We start from the raw sequence: 20,884 nt of genomic DNA on the forward strand, positions 1-20,884 counted from the left end.
ATCTTTATGGACATAACTTCTACTAATTTCAGGTGACTGGTATATCTTGTGGAAAATTAGAGCAACAAAATCTTATAACCAGCCATGTCAGTTTTATGTCTCCATTCATTAGCCAATATGACAAGAATGAAATATTTCATGGCATTAGGACATTTCAAAAAATGAGAAATCTGATGCTTGACAGTGTTAGCTAAAACCATTCAGAACCCTGAGGGTGTACATCCAAATTCTGACTTGTGTCACCAACACATATGACTTCATCTGCGTATTTTCCACAAAGCCACTATTTCTTTTAGTATGTGCTGCATGGATGGGAATAGTATTGTGATTGACCTCAACTGAAAAATCTTCAGTTGAAGGAAATGTACATATCTTTTATCAAGTAGAGAGTAGAATGGTGAGCCTCAAGTGGAGGTGGCAGGGTAGAGGCAGGTACAGAACACTCAAATTTTTGAGTCATTTAAAGCAACAGGAAGAAGTCACTCACCAAGACAAGGGTGTAGATGGGAGAAGGTAAGTCAGATATGGAGGCAGAAGGAGCTGCACCGAAGTGGCCCAGGAGCACAGTGTCCAGCTACTGAGATGTGTTGCCCTCAAACCACAGGGAAACCCCAGATTCCAAGTTTAACGTTGCTGTCTTGCTAGCAAGTATCTGTGAAACCTGCTGGTAAAACGTGCCTTCCATTTGTATTGATAGCAGGACAGAGACCAGGACAAGAACACGGGCAACCTGATGCTGGGAGAAGCTCTTCAGAGCCTGTGGCAGAGATCTAGGCAATAGATACAGGAATCCTTTGGTATTAGCTTGCCATGCCTGTGTTCATTCAATTCAAAATGCATCAGAGGTAGGCTACGTTCTGTGTTGCAGTACCGATAAAGGAGAAAATTAAAGTTGGATGGAGGATTGGGCATGGCATTCTTTAAATCCATGCTCTCTTTGTATAATGTAGCTATAATAATGTACCTTTTATGCTAATGTAGCTAGCATAGTTTTTATAATAACTTTTTCTTGTAAGGTGCTGAATGCTCTTTTTCCTTAAATCATTACAATTCAGGATGCCGTATCTTTGCAGGGGTGGGCACTATTTTCCAAGCATAAGCAGCATTTGGATAGGAAAATTTTCAGTTTGATTCCCCTGGATTAACATTAGGCATGCTGAAAAGAGAAACTAGTATCAAAAGAAATTGAGATAAGAGAGTTGGAATTTTCTTTGCTACTGTATTGCTTCTGTTTTACACCTTAGCTATTTCATTTGTGAATTATTAATTAAGGTCCAAGTGATTAGATTAGGCAAATGTGCTGACTCAAAACACAATAAGAATTCAGGAAGAAATGAAAGCAAAAAGGCATAGTAAATATGCAACACATTTTGCAATAAGATTATTTCTGCTAGGTCAAGGCAATACAGTTTTATTAGCTTATGCTAATGCGTATGGCTGGAATTATGACTGCAAAACAAACCTTAGAAATCTCTGTATTCAGACATGCAGAATAATACAGAAACAGGTGTCTTTATGTCTCCAAACGTACTTTGTATAGCTGGACTAAACACAGCAAAATCTGTTGACAGAGGATGGGTTTTTAAAGATTTACACCTTAAGAAATGAAGAGATGGCTTACGTTTCAGATTGGGAGCAAGAGAAAAACGTTGAGCTCCTCATCAATGAGAGATCCCCCAACTCCTACTGAGCATTACTTGTATGCTTACTGCCTCACTTGGTTACCTCCTGGAAAGCCTCTCATCTCCCCTTATCCCTAGTGACAGGGAACACCTCTCCAGAGTATAGTTCCCATGGTTTTCATCCCCACCTGGCCCTGCGTACCTGGAACTCAGAGTTTACCAATGGAACAGGGCACACTTGGCAGGTGATAACTGTTTAAGGGCAACTTTATAGGCAATACAGGTGGGAAGACTTAGGCTTGCTGATTTTACTTCTCTTTGACTGGTAGGCTGGCAATACTGCAAAGAAATGCTATATTGCTGGCTTTTCTGAAGAAAGAAGAGAGTACAGAAGTTGGTAACTGTCTTTACTACTCATGAGTCATCTTGACCACTCAGATGTTTCTTGGAAGGGCATCTCTAATCATTAACTTCTTATCAGGGTCATGGAAGGTACATTTGGTAGTCAGCTCCCATGACCAAAGTTTTATTTATGATTAAGGAGGTACATTTTGCAGTCAGTTCCCATAACCAAAGTAATTATTTATGATTAAAAAAAGAACTGGCACCTTGGTAAACTTTGGAAATTCCCGAAAGACTGTTTTATTTTAAAACACGATTTGCATGCAGGTTCTTGACTTGAAAATATTGAAGGGGCTCAGCTGAATATATTGTAGGAGGCTTTCAATAGGAATAGTGAAGCCACCTGATGTTTGAGGAAAATAATATAAAAATAAGTAAATTAATTAATGGCAATTGAAAGGAAAATTGAAAATATGAAGAATTCCAAAATGTTTTGATTCACAACTGAGCTATTTATTTTACTGTGATGCATTCACAATGCTTAAGGTCACCTTAAACAAAAGTGGAGCTTTCAGTTTCAAAAACTATAATGACAATTTCCACAGATTCCAGTATTTTCAAAAAATACATTTCAAAACAGGTAGTTAATTGAGAACTGCTTCTTTCCTCCAAGCAACTTTTCTTTTGATGAATCTACATATTTTGCGGAAAGATTTAAAATTCCTCAACAATTTCTAGTCATGAAACATGCAGAATTGAAGCCAAGGTTAAATATCTATTTTAAATTTGTGATTTTTGTTGCCTGTACTCCTCTTATGTGGACACGCCAGCTTAAAAAATGACTGTGTCTATAAGCACCTCTGTTTTTAAGAAGCCTCAGGCTGAAATTCTAAAATGTTCAAAAAACTAGTTCCCGAACATCACAAAATTCAAACATTTCGAATCGATCAGCACTTTTGAGAATTCAGGCTGTTTTTTATTTGGTAAAATGAAACTGAAAAGATGTAATTCACATAAGATAAAGAATTGGTTTTGTATTCATAAAAGTATTTTAAGACGTAGCTTTTTCCTTGGAAGCTAAAAGAGCTTCCAACAAAATATACCTTATAGAATAATCATATTAAGCATATTTTGAGGCAACATAAAGCAGTCTTTCTTGAAGTTTTCCACAATTAATACAATTCGACTATGACCTCATTGCTTTATCTGGAAGCTGATAAATTACGAAAGACATGCACTTCTCATTACTCTGCATTTCAGTTATTTATCAGTTGCCTCTAATATTTCAGCTGCCTTTATCAACTACATGGAAAAAACAATATCTAATTGCACTCCTTGGTGTGTAGCAAAGTATATAAGCATGAGGTTTGTATTGCTTGGTCTCAGTCCGTCACTTCAAACCATCTGACTCAGAAGCGACTCTTAAATCCTCTTGTCATTTCACTGTTATCTGATTTGCAGGAATCCAAGACCTAAGCAAACATGTCCAACCCCAGTGAGGAAGAACTCATTCACATGTTTAAGGGGATTCCCTTTACCACCAGGTCTTCTCCAGAACTTTTAAAATCCTTGGAGACTTTCCATGCCAGAGAAGATGACCTCCTTCTGGTTTCCTATCCCAAATCTGGTAAGTTCTACTTTTAGATGTTAATTGCATAAGTCTCAATTGTTTGTTTTATGTTCTCTGCTTAAACTAGTTGGGAAATGTCTGTGTACAAGAAACAGGGAAGGATACTTGAGTATGTGAATATATTATTCTGTCAGTAAGTGTGCAAATTACAAAAAAAAATTGGGTCATGTATCTAAATTTGATTGTTTACTTGAAAATAATCTCAGCTGTTTCCATATCGGAAAGTAAATGATTATTTCTTTCTTGTAAGCAAAACCTGCACTTGAAAGACATTTCTGAGGACTTTCTACATTCAATTATGGGCAAGTCAAGAGTTGTATTAGGGTGTTTGTATGGCTCTTGGCTGTAGATTTATTCATTTCTTGATCCCTCTCCCCCCACCTCACTCACACACAGAAGCACACACCAAAGAGGAAGCTCAGTCAGTACCTTCCAAATATGGACTCAAGTCCGCTTAGGAAAAAGAAAAATGTTGCTTTAAAATAAATGAAAAAAGTAATATAACCACCTCTCAGCTGACAAGCAATTTGTCTAATGAGATTGGATTGATACCAATATTAACACTTCTCACAGTTACTTTGTACTTCAAGTATAGCCCTAATTTTTCAAGTGTTTATACATTTGGAGCCAATGGGATTATTCAGTTACATACAGTTTCTTGAATCTGAGGATTAGAAGTATCACTTGTGCACTAGCAAGCTCTTTTTATACGCAAAACTCATGTTCTCCATATTTTCAAGTTTAAAACATTCCTTCCCTTTTTTTTTTTTCTTTCTCTTAAAATTACTTCTCTGCAGGCACTCACTGGCTTGCAGGAGTTATAACAAAGCTTTACAGTACTCAAGTTACACTAACATCTCCCATTGAATTTGGAGATCTTTCCAAACTAGAAGAACTGAATAAACTCTCATCGAAGAGAATCATCCCAACACACTTAGACTACAACATGTTACCTCCGAATTTTAAGAAGAAAAAATGCAAGGTAAGGCAAAAAGATATAAAAGCAGTAAGATATGTTAAGTGTCTATTAGTGATCTATTTTGTCTTGTTGGCCCTTAATAATTTTTAAATTATTTACAGTTTCCAGAAGTGGTTTGTTGTGAATTTTGGAGACACAGCAGTGTGAGCAGACACTTGTGCTAAGGACTGGGTTCTGCTCCTATTCCACTGCTCCCACAGGGTGATTTGTATACCAGGCATCACACAAAGTACACCATCAACATCCTTAAATCAGAAAAAAAATTATTAGGGAAGTGGGGTTGTTCTCACGGCCCCACTTCCTAGTGACTGGTGGCATTTCCTAGTGGCTTAGAAAATAGTTATCTGGGGTACTTACAGGTTGCTCTGGGGGTGAAAGTATTCTGCCCCTCCTATTGCAGCTTTGTGAAGGCCCAAAGAGATTTTGGTCAAACAGAAGAGAATTAAAAGGTAGGGGGCAGATTCAGATCACAGTTTTGGGTTCGTCCCATGCTAATGGTCTTTAAAAAATTAGCTTTAGGCATCAGATTTTAGGTTGGAAGTTCAGAATTTGTGGATTACTCAGATCCAGATTTTTGGCATAAGGCTAATTTGAATGAAGGGCCAAAATTTATGTTTTGCAGCAGTCCCGTGAATGTTAATTAGTAAATGGTTTTGTTTGTTAGATATATGAAATTGTATACTGACTCATGAGTTAAAATGAACACAACCTCTTTGACAAAACATAAACATTACCCCACTGTAGCAAACACACCTCTGTCCACATGGAATTGTTTACTAACCACTACTGACTTCTGCTTAAGCCGGGACAAATATGTTTCTATGGCATGGTCACCAATGGAGGAATCCTAAAGGAAAGAGTTTTAACCCTGCAAACTGCCTACAAAAATGCTACGTTTATGCACAGAGCTTCTCTAAAATAAAGGAAGGATATTATCATCAATAACCATATCATCTTCATTTACAGATGATCTACATAGCCAGAAATCCAAAAGATACCGCAGTGTCCATGTATCATTACTACAGAGATAATCCAAACCTTCCTACTGTAGACACCTGGACTGCTTTCTTTGACTTGTTCTTAAAAGGAGATGGTAAGGATAAATGTTGTGTTTTGTCCTTGCAGTTTACATTGGATTATTATGCACAGAAAGAGTTAAGAAATGTGAACTGTGTGAAATCTCCTTATTGCACTCATTATTCATAGGGCTTTAGTAGGGTTTTGTTGTTTTTATTTTTTTTTCCAGGATAAAATCTAATGTCAAACTAAACAAGAGCAAATAATAGGATGCTATCATCTTCAGCCCTGCAAGAAGACATTTTGATAAGTGGCTGCATTATTTCAGCACAACTGCTCTTTGCAGGTTTTTGCTGTTCTTTGACACATCTGTTTAAAAAACACATTCTCAGAGACAAGCCACTGATTTAATTTCTTCCCACAAATCCTCTGAAACCCCTGACAATTTGTTGATTCTGATGTGGATATGCCTGTGTTAAAACATTTCCAACCTTGTCTTGCAAACCACAGTAACAGGCGGCTTCCCACCAAGAATTCATGTTTAAACTTTAATAGAGGAGCAATGTGTATGCAGCTCCTCCCAAGCAGATGTAAGGGCAGCTGGGCTTCCCGCAGCCACTCCCGTCCTTGGTGAGCAGGCTGGTGGAGCAGGTTCTCTGAAGGCGCTCAACCCACTCTACGTGGCTAAGTGCCGTGCCAAAGTGCAGGCGATAAGGAACATGGGGACACCATCCCCAGGATGCATTGAGAGCTGTGCTTGCAGGTGTCATGCCACATCCAGGCTTGATGACAGCCTCAGGTGGCCCTTCAAATGGAGTCCAGGTGCTTTCATAAAGCCCTCCTGCACACCACCTGCCTGATGTGTTGTCTTAGCAGTGGGGTCCAAAGACCAAGGATAAGAGTGAGATTTTTATGAGTGGCAGTCCTGTCAGGGAAACCGACAATAGGACTGTGTTTCAGTTACCCACTCCTATTTTTAGTGTTTTATTAGCCCTTTGAGGATGAGTGTTCCTGCTAGACAACCATAGTGATGACAGCAACAACAATGATAGCTCAGCTTGAAAACTTGGAAAATAAATATGCCATTGCAGTCAATGGGCTTACATCAAAGATCCAGAAGTCAATTAGTCTACTGACTTTTGTGTGGGTTTTCACTCAGATCTTGCATTCCTAGTTCAGAGCAGCCCTAAGGCACATGCTTCAGCGATTTTCAGGATCTTGGCTTGCTTAGCATCAACTCCAAACGTAAAATAGAGAAAAAAATAAAAGAGGATTATATCAAATTTTTAAAACATCTCTCATTTATCTGTAAATTGGTAACCAGCTTCTGTTTTCTGTGTTTTTACACATGGCACAAAAAGATAACTATGCTGGTTACAATAGAAATTTGTGTAAGAGGCAACACTGAGAGAGTTTGTTTCATTTGCTCCTAGTAGAATCACATGAAGGTCATGCTGCTCGATTCGGATCCTGCAGTACTCTCACAGAGTTAATCTCTGTTCAGAACATGGGTGACAACACACAGAGACAACTGTGATGCCGTCCCTGGGGTCTCCAAGGCTGTGTGCTGTACCCTTGACATCAACAGGACTATTCTATGCTATCATCGGCCATATCCCCAGAGTGGTTGACCAGGAGAACAGGGTTTAGTTGCATATGGAGCACACCTGCCTTGCAGTTAGACTGTGACTTATGTGCAGAAGGCAGCTACAAATTGGAGCATTCTGCAAAATACTTAATTACAACTCAAAATTTGCAATCAAAATGATACCCATTACATTAGTATACTTCTCCAGTGGAAGTTATAAAGCAAAGCCACAGTTCTGGAGAATGCTGGCTGTGATTGCTCTGGCTAGGCCTCTTCTCATCGCCCTACAAGAGGCTTTCAACTTGGCTTTCAATGCTGCCCATCTTCTCTTTCAACCAGACAGGTCAGAATTTTGGGCTTTATCTTGTAAGAGGGCTGAAATTTAGCTGTCCTCCTGTGATTCAGCAAAAGGAGCATTCAGACAAAGCAAGTAGTATGAGTCAACTCTAAACCCAGTTATCTGTGTGTCACTGGCTGAATAATGTATTTGTATAACTTCTTTACATAATTCTTCTTTGACGTTCAAAAATAATACAGATTCCCCTCTGCTGGGACACAATGGAGCTAAAAAAGTGTGCTTCATGTACCAGACTCTTAATTTCATTTCCTAGTGAAGTGATTGTATTTCTAGCTTCACCACAGACATGCAGACATGTAGTGAGATGCTCAGACCTTGTTAGGCCAGAACATTTTCTTTTATTACTGGCCTTTCCTTAGATTTAGAACCTGCTTCCGCTGCAGAATCATATCTCAGAATAGTATCTGCATCTCTGATATGAAAATTAATTCCAACAGGAATGGTAACTTCTTTGGATTGCACGTTTGAATCACTTCACAAAAAGAATTGAATTTTAGAGGAATACAGAGTACATTTTATGAAGGGATCATCCCCCTTAATGTCTAGAGGTACCACCAGAGTTATTTATAAATAAAGTTTATAAGAATCTCTTTTACACGGGTTTTCTTTTCAGTTGTCTGCGGATCCTGGTTTGATCATTTCCTAAGTTGGGAAGAACATGAAAATGACAAAAACATCCTGTTTTTGTTCTATGAAGAAATGAAGAAGGTAAATATGCTCTCTGCTTTTATTTCTAATGCATTGCTTGTAAATTGACATAATTAAAATATCAAAGAGTAAATTATAATGAAAAAGAAGAAGAAGGAAAATGTGAAATTATCTTTGGGCATATTTTATATTTCCATAGGACATTATATTAGTGAACTAATTCTGACTGCACAAGTTATATAAACATCAAATCCTGTGACAGTTGCATTTCATAGTTGCAGGAGTGGGACACACACTAGATGATTTTCCGCAGGCTATAGAAAGAGTTTTAAGTTCCTTGTTCTTGGCACTATAGAAGACCAACTAAGGATATCTGTTGAGGGCCACACATTAACCTGCCATGCCTGACATTTCAGGTGAAATTTTCAAAAAGTGATGTAAGACAACACCTACTCATAGTTAGTGGGATTTGTGCTCCCCCCCAAAAAAAAAAAGAAAATTAGAGGCTCGAGGGGTAGGGAAAAAGTTTTGATGAAAGGAAATTATCATGCATAAACTGCTTTGCTGTTCCTAAAAAAAAATCAGATACCAACATAGCTTTCAGAGAATTAATTTTGGGATGAATAAGTAGAGAATACTTTCTAGTGTTTCCATTAAAATAGTTTTGTTCATTTTTTTGAAAAACAAAACAAACCACTATGAGGAATATAAATGAACCATTTTGTATCCTGAGTCTCTTGTTGGACCTCTAGATATACCCTGTTTCTCTGAAAATAAGACAGAGTCTTATATTAATTTTTGCTCCAGAACTTATTACTTTTGACATGTATAGCTGCCTGAACACTATTTAAATTGAGTTTTAAAATGAATTTTAACTAGAGCTCATTTTTGGAGTAGGGCTTGTATGTCAAGCATCCTCAAAAATCCTGAAAAATCTTGCTAGGGCTTATTTTCAGTGTAGGTCTTATTTTCTGGGAAACAGGGTAATGAAATATGCTACTTACACAAAAGTTGAGCTTTGAGCATTTCTCTATTCCCAGTGAAAAAAATCTGAGAAACAGGAGACCGTTTTAACTAACTTGGAGTAGAACTGGCAATGTAACTGTATTTCATGTCACATACTCAGCATTTACTAATTTTTGTGAGTATGGGTAAGAGGCAAATCAGGTTTACTATATCTGTCATCTACATAGTCCAATGACATGTTCAGTTTTGCTTGAAAGAAAGTAAGTGTGTGATAAACTTTATATGTAATAAAAAGGATCATTTTCATATCAACTAAAAGTCTGATAATCAGCTCAGAAACAGAAAAGCTTTGTTTTTCTTGTACCTTAGGATCTCCCTAAGACTGTAAAGGAAATTGTTTTGTTCCTGGGCTTAAACATCAGTGACAGTGATATCCAAGACATCTGCAAGAAGTCCTCATTCTCACAGATGAAAAGCGACACAGAAAAGGAGAACAGTGATCCCAGTCACACCGTTTGTACCCTGACATCCAACAGGAAGCTGATTTTCCGGAAAGGTAATTTCCCTGGGCTGGGCTTAACATAGCAGAAGGAGCAGAAATCCAGCCAGAGGCTGCAGTGCAGGTCTTTCCTGGACTGTAGTGACACTTTGGGTCAGCCCTGGGAAGCAGGGACAGGATCCTTCAATTTGAGGCCATCTTAAAAATCACTTTCTTTCTAAATTCTTTGGTTGCAAATGCAGACTTATACTAGAGAGGCACAGAGGAGTCTGAACAACAGTCTAATATTGCTCTGTGGGAGCTTTTGAGCTAAAAGGAAAGGTTCACAAAGTATTACTCTCTATCTTTTTCCTTTATCTAAAAGTTGTCCACCTCAGTCTTTTACAACGTCTCCCCTCTGATATCACCTGCAAAGGTTGCTTAGTTTACTAGAATGAGAAACAGCAAGACACATTCCTCCTTGCAGCCTTTATCCTTCATACAACCTCTTATCTTACTGAAATGGTCCTGAAAAATGAATATGCTGACAATTACACCAATGAAAGAATGGATGACCCAATCATCTGATGGCCTCAGAGGCAGCATTCAGACCTTGGCCAAACTGGAATATACAGTAAAATCCTCAACAGTGCTTAGCTCAGATGTGACTTTAAAAATACCTGCAGCGGCTCTTTTCTTGCTCCTGACATTTCAGAAGCTTCCTCCGATTTGGATAATAAGTAAATCAAAACAATCACAGTTATTTTTACTTAGTTAATTTTTAAGCAATAATTGACAGTTTAGAACTCAGAGTTGTTTCTAGTAAGAAAAAAACTTGTTTTCATTTATCAATAGGGTACATTCCACTCATTCAGAATGTTGACAATGAGCTGAAGGAAATGCCAAAATACAATCTGTCAGTAAAAGCAAACAAGCAAAAATCTCAGATATTCTTCTGTAAGTCAGTGAACTTTGACAAAGCTATGTTGAAAAATTTGAAAAATCTCAACAGTTTTATTTCCAAGTAGTTCCTATGCAAATCCCAGGGTTTTAGCCAGTTTCAGCCATTTTATGGAAGATGTGTATATATATATACATATATATATATATGTATATGTGTATATATATGTTATTATTCAGGCTCTGTTTTCTTGTACTTGCTGAGCAGAATGGTGTTTTAATCAGCAGTTATGGGATGCAGGGTCTTTAGAGAATGCATGACAGGAATCTGTAAGCATTGTCTCATTAAAATATGCCGGTTTAAAAAACAATTTCCCATTTGCTCAAACCGGCTAATAGTTGAAACACTTTGCTGAACACAAGTGTGTATGGTCACCCAGAAGTTGTTCACTACTGCCTTAAGTAGTGGGACATTGATAGGATGAGAGGAAATGGCCTCAAGTTGTGCCAGGGAAAGTTCAGATTGGCTATTAGGAAAAAATTCTCCATAGAAAGGGTTGTCAGGCATTGGAATAGGCTGCCCAGGGAAGTGGTGGAGTCACCATCCGTGGAGATGTTTAAAAGACGTGTAGATGAGGCTCCTGGGGACATGTTCTAGTGCTAGATTTAGGTTATGGTTGGACTTGATGATCTTCAGGGTCTCTTCCAAACAAATTGATTCTATGCCATCTCATCCATAGAAAGCCCTAGAGATTAGGGGCAGGTGTGAGAGTGGGTTTCATCTGTCAGGTTATCCTGGACTCCTTTTTTAGGGTTCTTCTTTAGTCAATGGAGAGATGTAGCTGCTTTGGGGGCACCATTCGTTTGATGAGTTTTAGATGTTGACTGCGGTGAGATGACTTTCAGCCAGGAAGTAATCATTTCCCTCTACCAACTGTAAGAGGCCAGGTGGAGACCTTTAACTGCATACACCTAAGGTACAGGAAGATGCTGCTCTGCTGAGAGGACCAGAAGCTCTAATTCCATCTAGGAAACCTGCTGCGCTTCATGTACCACTTAGTGTTGTTGGCACTAAACAAGTCTGAGGCTGAGGGTTTAACAGCCTTTATGGATGATGATCCAGTTGCTGTCATCAGAGTGTCACCAGACCAATAAAACAATTACGCATGATCATGACCTACCACAGAGACTATGGTTAATAATATATTAATAATTTGTTCCAACTGAAACATTAAAAAAACTGGTCTGCCTTTAAATGATTTTCTGCACTATATATTGCTATCCTCACTGTTCTTTTTCTGCCCCTGCTCTCCTAGGCACTGTTGGTGATTGGAAGAACCATTTCACTCCAAAACAGAATCAAAAGTTTGAGGAGATATTTAATGAGAAGATGAAACTCAGCAAAATGGCAAAAAATCTCACCTTTGAATTCTGACTTCATGTGAAGAACAGTACCCAGCTATCAACACACACAGATCGAGCAGTTGGTGGGAAATTCTGAATGGGGGCTCCTGTTCAGTTGACAATCCTCTCAATAGAAAGGATGGCACACAAGAGATTTTGAGGACAGGAAAATTCTGAAACAATGCCAGAGCTGAACTCAGTTTTCAGTGAGCAGATGCATATGGCTTTAGAGAGTGAGGCATCAGACCCATTTTTCTACAACCAAGTCTGCTTTATCATGTATTTATTTTTTGCTCTAGAGATAGAAACGGACTTAGATCTGATATGGGAATTTTACCTAAGATGTTAAGAAAAAAAGTAAACAAACAAAACAGCACACAACAACAAAAGAAAACACCTGTAAGGATCTGAATATATAAAAAGTCTAAAAACACATCATAAGAAAATGACCAAAGATTTGATCCCAGACTCACTCCCTCTCCGATGTACCATGATTTGGAAAGTGCCTGTCTTATTGGACTTTGTTATTGATACTCAATTTGAAAACTGCAGCTGTACATTTCAAGATCTGATGTGAAGTTTGTTCCTAAAATGTCTTTTATTTTTAAACAATATGTAGTTCTTTGATTTAACTTATTTCTGCGTTAGATACTGTATAGTGTTTGCGTGTTAAATGTAATAGATATAAATCCCTGTAAATTTCTGCACCGTATGTTGGGGAACCATAAACATGGGTTTTTTTCCATTTGACTTTCTTCCTGCAAAATACTCAATCCCAGTGTTTTGCTGAGAAGCATTTTACTTCCCATTCCTTGTGCAATACAACTCAACAGTTCCACTGTGGCAAACAAACCGCTACTCAGAGACAGTTTAGTCTGAACATGACTTACTTATTTACCCTGTCCTGATAAGACAGATTTTTCCAAGAATCAGCTGTCTGTGTTTACACCTTAGGGACTGTTCTAGGAACCCAGTGAAGATTTTTCTTGTGATTTATTCCACGATGTTTTCTGTCCTCACCTCTAATTTGCTTTGCAGGCTGCCTTTAAAGATTCTTCTCCCCAGACTTGTTCTCCCCAAACACATGATTCCAAGGGATCATCAGGCAGAAAAAACATAGCAAAAGCTGATCGAAAGGATCACAATCATGCAGACAAGCATGACTGCTCTGCTTTGACTCCTGTGTGCTCTGAAGGTACACATCTGCTCATCCTCCAGGTATGTAGCTTCTGAAAAGCTGAGGTATGGCCTTATTTACCATGAACACGAATGCTCTCTCTAGCCATACATTTCACACTTGTCACATAGCCCTTTCATTTCATACCTCATTTGTGCAAGCTGACATCAATACCTACTGGTTTTGCATCTGCACACATGATACAGGATTTATGTACTGAAGAGGTCAGTGAGAGAAAAGCCCGTTCAATGGCATTCCTTTGCTGTTTACCAATTCAACACAGTTTAAGGGAGATGCTGCCCTGGGCACCGTTTTATGCAAAAGACCCATTTGGAAACCAGAAGTTAGTGTCGCTTTGGTCTTCCACACTAAAGTCACTCTCTCCCCCTCTACGATTCCACAAACCACAGTTGCCCTCCTTTCATGTGTCATTCTTTCACTACTAATAAATGGTGAGAGATCAGCTAATGATGATGCTTGAACATTTTACTTAAAAGACTTATTTTTTCTAGCTCTTTGAGCATGGAAAAAAAGCCACAGGGCCCTTAGGCAAATGAAGTCTGCAAGTGAGTTTATTAACAGTGTGAAGAAGACTGCTGTAAGCAGAATTTATATTTATATTCACAAAATGAAACTGTGTGTGAAGGGACAGGGTGAGGACATGCCACATGGATCAAGGAGGGAGTTAAAGCCTGGAGTCTTGAACTGGCTGAAGGGATAGCATTAGAACATAAGGTGCTTTGCCTGCTGTCCAACCTCTATCACTGCATTGCAGAGTTAAACAGACTTTCAAAATAAAGTTCCTCTCAGTAACACCTTGTATTCACATGGCGCTTTTAATCTCCAAATATGGCTTTACTCAAGCTTTACACAATGCATCCACACTTGAGGTAGAGTGCAGCGACTGGCTGGCAGCGAATAATGGCCTAAGAAAGAAAGCAACTTCTGCTAGTAGAACTACAGGACAGCAGGTCCACTATAGGCACTGGTACAGCCCAGCGCAGCAAGACTGACCTGTGCCAGAGGTCCAGAATGATAGGCTGGGTACTCTTCCTAAAAGACGGGGATGTATGATGGTAGCAACAGGCAACCAGGATCTCCCAGCAGTTGCTACGCCTACCATTTCTTTCACCCTCTTCTCTCTTGCTCTCCCCACTGTGCTGCCTCTCCCTCCTGTGACTGTAGCAGAGAGATTCCAACTGAATTTTTCAAAGAATTATCAATCTAGCTTCACAGGTTTTTGGCAGGTCATGGAGACATTAAAAAATTTTCAGAACTTCCATAGTAAGATGTTGTAAAAATGTCTCTTCCTCTCTCTGTTTTGTTTTTGGTGGTGGTTCTGGTTTTGTTTTGTTTTGTTTTTTTACAGTAATTAAAACTTTTGGAGAAAGATAAATTTCGGCCCTACAAAATATAAAAATAGTGGTTGAAAATGTGCCTAGACCACAGCCATGCTAGGTTTGGAAGAAACAAAGCCCTGTGCAATCTCTAGTACATGTGAATGGTTAAAATACTGCTTTCCTATTCAGGTAATACATTCCATCTTCCTGAGAACAAGTTCTTCTCAAGATTGATTTAATTTTGTGCTTTGCTTGCTACCCAGACTTACCTGGGCTTTGGGGCAGATGAACAAGAGAGCAAGAACATTTGGAGGGCCAGAACTCTTGTGAGAGAAACATGAATTCCAGGCCTTGCCTCAGGAACCTTTTCCCTGAAAATAGCACACAACTATCTTCTAAAGTAGCTCTCAGAGAAGAAAAGGTGCTCAGGTAAAACATCCTGGCAACCTGACTTTAACATTAGTTCTGATGCAATGAGTTTGATGCCTAAAGCAGTTTCTTGGAGGAAAAAAATCTCTCCTAATAGCTTCAGGAATCACCTTGTAGAAAATTCAAGTGAGTTTGGAGAAGTGAGGGCTGAACAACAGGCAGAGGAAGGAATCTGAGCTAGTTCTGGTAATCTTTGAAGCCAGAAGTCATAGGAAAATGGAGAAGACTCAGGGAAGGAAATCAACCAGTAGGTTTCTGCTCTGGGTCTAAGTAGACAAAAAGATGCTGAGGGGATCAAGACAAGGGTTTACTTGTAACCATCTGTCAGCTGAAAAAGTAAACCTGGAGAACAAGAAAGAATTTGCATAGGACTTGCTTCATGACCAGCCAATAAGAAAGACAATCACAGACCACAGAGAGTGAAGGGCACCCCTACTGTAAAGACCTAGTGGGGACAGGACAGGAGGAATGAAGCCTGACAGAAAGAGCTGAGTGTGGGCTGAAGGTGACCACAGAAACACCACATTCAGAAAGGAAGAAAAGGACTGAGTGGCTGTATCGCTCTTGCACCTGTTCCAGCCTCACAAATGACCACAATCTTCCTTCTTTCAAGGGATCAGCGATGAGAGACAATTCTGCAGCAACTTGTCTATCAACTTTGACAGGAGATAGTCCTCCTCTTTCCCTGAATCTGTTCACCTGTCACATGTACTGCAGATGATAAACTGTAGGAAAGACGGTGGGTGTGCTTGGTGAGACATCACCCTTCCTGGGCACCTTGGCCAAGCAGAGAGGAGCAGCAGCACCTCAAGGCCCCAGCAGGGAGCAAGCAGGAGCACCCAACAGCTGCTTGAGCTAAAAACCAGTGAGAGAAAAGCAAGAAATCACAAATTACATTGCTGTACCTCCCTTCAGCCTCTTTCCATGCTGGTCCCGCAGGCTAATGCTAAGTGGAGAAATAGTCGCCTTGGGAGCGACTGCAAAAATGTGACCCGCAGGTTGAGAGAGGTTCTCATCCCGCTCTGCCCTGGTGAAGCCACATCTGGAGCACTGTGTCCAGTTCTGAGCTCCCCAGTTTAAAAAGGACAAGGAATTACTGGAGAGAGTCCAGTGGAGGACTACAAAGATGATTAGGGGTCTGGAGCATCTTTCTTATGAGGAGAGACAGAGAGCTGGAGAAGGCTGAGAGGGGATCTTACCAATGCTTATAAATGTTTCAGGGGTGGGTGTCAAGAGGACGGAACCAGACTCTTCCGTGGTGCCCAGTGATAGGATGAGGGGCAATGAACAGACAGAAGCACAGGAGGTTCCATCTGAATACGAAGAGCAACTTCTTTAGTTTGAGGGTGCCAGAGCACTGGAACAGGCTGCCCAGGTTGTGGAGTCTCCTTCTCTGGAGACCTTCTAAACCCACAGAGACGCATTCCTGTACAATTTGCTCTGGGTGAACCTGCTTTAGTAGGTGGGTTGAACTAGATGATCTCCAGAGGTGACTTCCAAGCCCAACCACTCTGTGATTCTGTGAACCCTATGGCACCAGAGACATGTCCACCCTGGCACAGGCTCTGCAGCCACCCAGGCTTTCTGCCAGTAAAAAGGGAAGCAGCGCTGCCTCAGAAAGGAATGGAAATGTTTGTTCTTCACTGACATCTATTGACTGCAGCGTTTTAACCACAAAGCTCTGCACAAGAATTAGGTACTCATTTTCGCAGGATGCTGCAGTGCTCAAAAGCAGGAGATTCTGAAGGCAACCAGACACAAGTTTGAGGGGAGGACGTCTGTCGCTGGGTACCTAGGGACAGCCCCAATGCACAGCCTGCTTATGAAGTCTTTCATTTGTGACTGCCTGTGCCTGCCAGGATGTACCCAGGTATGATCAATCCATACCACTGAGAATCCACTAGCAGTCAGAGTAGAGATAGGACAATGGGACAGATGACAGCATTCACATGTAAGCAAATACTGATGCTTAGGAGTCATAAAAGCAGATTTTCCTTTTCTGCCAGCAAGGCCTTTCACTAAAACAAAGGATGACTGTCGTTCATTGTTCTCTGTCATTTGTGACCTTAGTAAACTACTGAGACATAATCCAACAGCCAGGTAGGTGTGTATCACTGTGCTGCTCAAACTGAATTAGTTGCCTAGCTACTTAAGAGGGATGAGTAATTAATCAGTCTACAGCATTGCCTACTGGCTAAATTAAGGATCTACCTACATTACAATTAAGAAAAAAAAAAAAGGTATGGCAGGACTTCATTGTCAGGTGAATGAAATACAATATAAAGCTTGCTCATATATCTCTGTGCTATCCAGGCTCAGACAAAATTGGCAGCAGCTTAATTGAAGCTGCCCAGAGGTGAGTTCCCCAGCTTCTCCACAGGGGCATCACTATAGATGCACTGCAAGGCACAGATCCACTCAGCTGTTGCTCTCTACACTGCCACATGCTGCCTGCAACTTTACCCTGAAAATGCCCAAAATCTCTTTGCTTTCATTACAAATCAAATGTGTGCTTCCTTTAAACAAACAAGAAACCCGAGGAGACTCACTCTTATAAGCTGCAAGGTGCTCAGTGACACAATGGTGAAAACCTGGCAGTGCATGAAGTGTACCAGAGCAAGAAGAGAAAAGCAGCATGGCTTGCAGACAGCCCACAGGTTGTTTTCTTTTCTTTTACAGTGGGAGTACACCAAGACACAAGGATGTGGCAAGTCAGGACTAGGGCTTGCTTGTGAGCCATCAGAACTACTGCCCATAAAACCCATTTATACTACAGTCTGGTGCAAGCGTAGCTCCAGCACCTTTAAGAGAGCACATGGCAGTATTCATAGAATTTAATGAATCCAAAGGCAGGTCATGATAAATGTTTTTAAGAAATCTTTACCTTTGTTCAGTCAAATGAATGGGGAGGGTTTATATTTGTTTAGATGAGATTATTTCATCCCATTCTCAAGCTTTTTAGACCAGGCTTCTTCTAATCAATCACAACACTCCAGCTGAGCATCACTGATTAGCAGGATCAGTGACTGGTGACACATCCCCTTCCAAATTAAGGCTGTGTTGCTGTGGACAAGATGTAACCAGGAAAAAAAAGGTGACAGAATAAAAATAGTCAAACTCCTACATGGACTACACAGGCAATAAAAAGTTGTGCAACTACAGCCTTAGTTAAAAGCTGCATCCTTGGAGAGATGAACTCCACATTTAACTTTCATACAAGAGTGGCCACACTAACTCAAACATGGGTCAATTTAGCCCAGAAACCCGTCTGCAAGAGTATGTGAACAAACAGGACAATCACATGATATTTTCCAGTACTATTCTCCCAACTTCCAATTACATTCTGTCCAAGAACTTCCTAAGCAATTTACTGTTAGTATGTATGACTGATGTATGCTGATTCAGCTGATGTCATCATATTCTTACACCGTTCTGTGTGCACTTTTGCCCGATTTTCAATGAGTTTTTAAGATTAGATAATTAATTCCTATTGGTAATAGTAATGCCATCTCCTGCTCCTCACTGTGTCAGAGCTACACATTGACATTTTAGAATGAAGCACTGATTTTGTGAAGTAAGGATAAAAAAGCACTTGGGTATTTCCTATACAAGAAACAGGAGGAAGAACCCAAGGCTTAAAACCTGAGGAACTGTATCAGGTGTCAGACTCATGTAACACACAGCCAAAGGCTGGTTTAGGTGTCCCGAGGTTTATTAAATATCTGTAAACCATGTTCAGCCTTGGAAATCCATGAGCTGCAAATGTCTTGAGGTCACAGGAAAACCAGAAAGCACTGCCAGATACAACATGGCAGGTTTATATTCCTCAGGCAACTGCTTTTGGTCACTTATTTTCTTCAGTGGTCATTCTCTAGCTCCCCGTTCCTCTTAGTTTTACATATATGTAACAGAACTCCCTTCAGCTATCCTCTTCCACAATGAAGAATTCTCACTTGGCTCTTCCTCACACTGAACCTGATTCATTCCTTTCCTCATTCCTTTATCCTCCCACAAACCTTTTTAGTGCTATAACCTTTTTAACATGCAAGAAACAAAACACACAGTATTCAAGATACATGCAAATCACTACACAGGGGAATAATTACTTTCATCCTTTTTGTTCTGCATACTTTTCCTAATAATTCCTAAAATTCAGTTTGCCTTTTTAACTGCTAGTACACACCGCAAGCCAATACATATTCTTCTGGATTATAAGTGCTCGGTAGAAACGTTTTTTACATATGACATTAGGGTTGTTTTTCTGTTACACTCATCTGATGATATATTTCTACTCAGTTTCATCAGCCCTGCTCTTTTACTAACCTGAATAATTTGGAATCATTGCCTCCACATTACTCACTGCTCATTCTCTTTAACACACTCCTCATGAACAACTGAAAAATTCTTCTATCTAGCAAAAAATATAATGGCAACCCTTGCAGGGGAAGTGGTCTGCTATGCTAAAGAGGTGTGGGAGACAGCTATAGAATGGGATTCTTCCCAAATATTTCTCCTGAACTATCTCTAGCAGTGGGAAAGCTCTACTAAACCAGAGCCACACACATTAACTTATCTAGGATCAGAAATGGGATAAGACAAATCTGGCCAAGAACAAGAAACAAACCTGTCAGCAAAGGATTTTTCAGACAAGTGCATTAGTGACAAGCTTTTCTAACTCACTTATGCAACAGGTTCATGCATAATATTTTTCTTCCACTGGACATACCTTATTATTGCTCTTAAAACATTAGACATTTAGGATTATTAGTCCTGCTGGGTGTGATGAGACTAATTTGGAGTTATTTCTGGAAACAGGAAATAGTGTTTTAAGAGAATACTAACAGAAAACATAATTTTTGAAAAGCACTTTTCTCTTGGGCTCTGGAAAATGTAGTTAATTAATATGTACTGAAGGTTTAAAAGTATTAAGAACCTGAAATCACAAGTATTATATAATCTCTCTGACCTCAAATATGATTCATATCGATTTCAAATGAACTAAGGTCAGAACACGTTGGATCAACCTACAGGAAATAGCAGAGAACTGCAGAGAAACATATATTGAATAGGACAAAGATCAGATCAAACCAAATTAATGGTGCCAGAAGTAGGTGAAGGGCTAACCCTGCCCCTGGTGCCAAAGTTAGTAAGTGTAATGACAATATGTTATTTTTTATCCTTCTCCCCTCTCCTCAACTCTCCTGGCAAGAGCTACCAGACCACCAAAATCAGCAGAGACCTTGAGGTCTAACCAAAATGGAAATTCTCTCCGAGAACATCTGTTCTGGTTTAACGTGAGCCAGCAATATAACCACGATGGTCGCTCGCCTACTCCCTGCTCCTCCCCAGCCCCAGATAGGGGAGAGAATCAAAAGGGAAGGGAGAAACTTGTGGGTTGGGATAAACACAGTTAAATAAAATAATAAAATATCACCAACATGCTGCTACTAACAATAATATATATAAAATGGAAATAGAATATAAAATCAAGATACTCAATGCAAATCCTCATAAACTCTGTCCGCACTGAGCAGCCAGTCCCAGGAATCAGCAACTGGTCCTGAAAAGCTGATCCCAGAGAGAGAAGAGAGAAAAAGGCAGAAAGGCCCAAACAGCAGGATGGCAAAAGGCCAAACTAAAGAAACTCCTGAACAAAACTGCCCCGAAACAGAGCAGAACCAAAGAAGGTCCTGGTTCCAGTCTGTCCCGACTCCATCTCAACTCCTAGCTCAAAGATCCCAACTCCACTTAAATATGAAGCATGACGCAAATGGGATGGAATACCCTTACTGATCAGAAGGATGTCAGTCAAGCTCTGCCCCCATCCATGTCCCCCTTCCTTACTGCCTCACACCTGTGGGCAGAGCACTCAGAATGTCCTTGGCTCTCAGACCAGAGCAATTAAAAACATTTACTCTGTTCTGGTGTGTTATTTCTTGTTCTCAAACTAAATACAAACATCGACCGTGCTAGCTATGAGAAAAAAAAGATTTCTAACTGCATGAA

The 20,884-nt window shown here is 39.8% G+C and overlaps 1 protein-coding gene across 1 annotated transcript; it reads left to right on the forward strand.

Moving 5' to 3' along the window:
* Positions 1 to 3,357: 3,357 nt before the first annotated feature.
* LOC102085758 (sulfotransferase 6B1) lies at positions 3,358 to 14,397 on the forward strand. Its single transcript, XM_005507097.3, has 6 exons — positions 3,358 to 3,591; positions 4,392 to 4,576; positions 5,540 to 5,666; positions 8,150 to 8,244; positions 9,520 to 9,706; positions 11,845 to 14,397. The coding sequence occupies exons 1-6, from the start codon at positions 3,447 to 3,449 to the stop codon at positions 11,961 to 11,963; spliced, it is 858 nt and encodes a 285-aa protein (XP_005507154.2). The 5' UTR covers positions 3,358 to 3,446; the 3' UTR covers positions 11,964 to 14,397.
* Positions 14,398 to 20,884: the final 6,487 nt, after the last annotated feature.

This window comes from Columba livia, chromosome 1, assembly GCF_036013475.1.
Source record: "Columba livia isolate bColLiv1 breed racing homer chromosome 1, bColLiv1.pat.W.v2, whole genome shotgun sequence".
NCBI classification, from domain to species: Eukaryota; Metazoa; Chordata; class Aves; order Columbiformes; family Columbidae; genus Columba; species Columba livia.

Coding starts and splice junctions, on each gene's coding strand:
- LOC102085758 (XM_005507097.3), top strand. CDS start 3,447: ATGTCCAACCCCAGTGAGGAAGAACTCATTCACATGTTTAAGGGGATT. Junction 4,577..5,539: donor TTAAGAAGAAAAAATGCAAG/GTAAGGCAAAAA, acceptor CTTCATTTACAG/ATGATCTACATAGCCAGAAA. Junction 8,245..9,519: donor TCTATGAAGAAATGAAGAAG/GTAAATATGCTC, acceptor CTTGTACCTTAG/GATCTCCCTAAGACTGTAAA.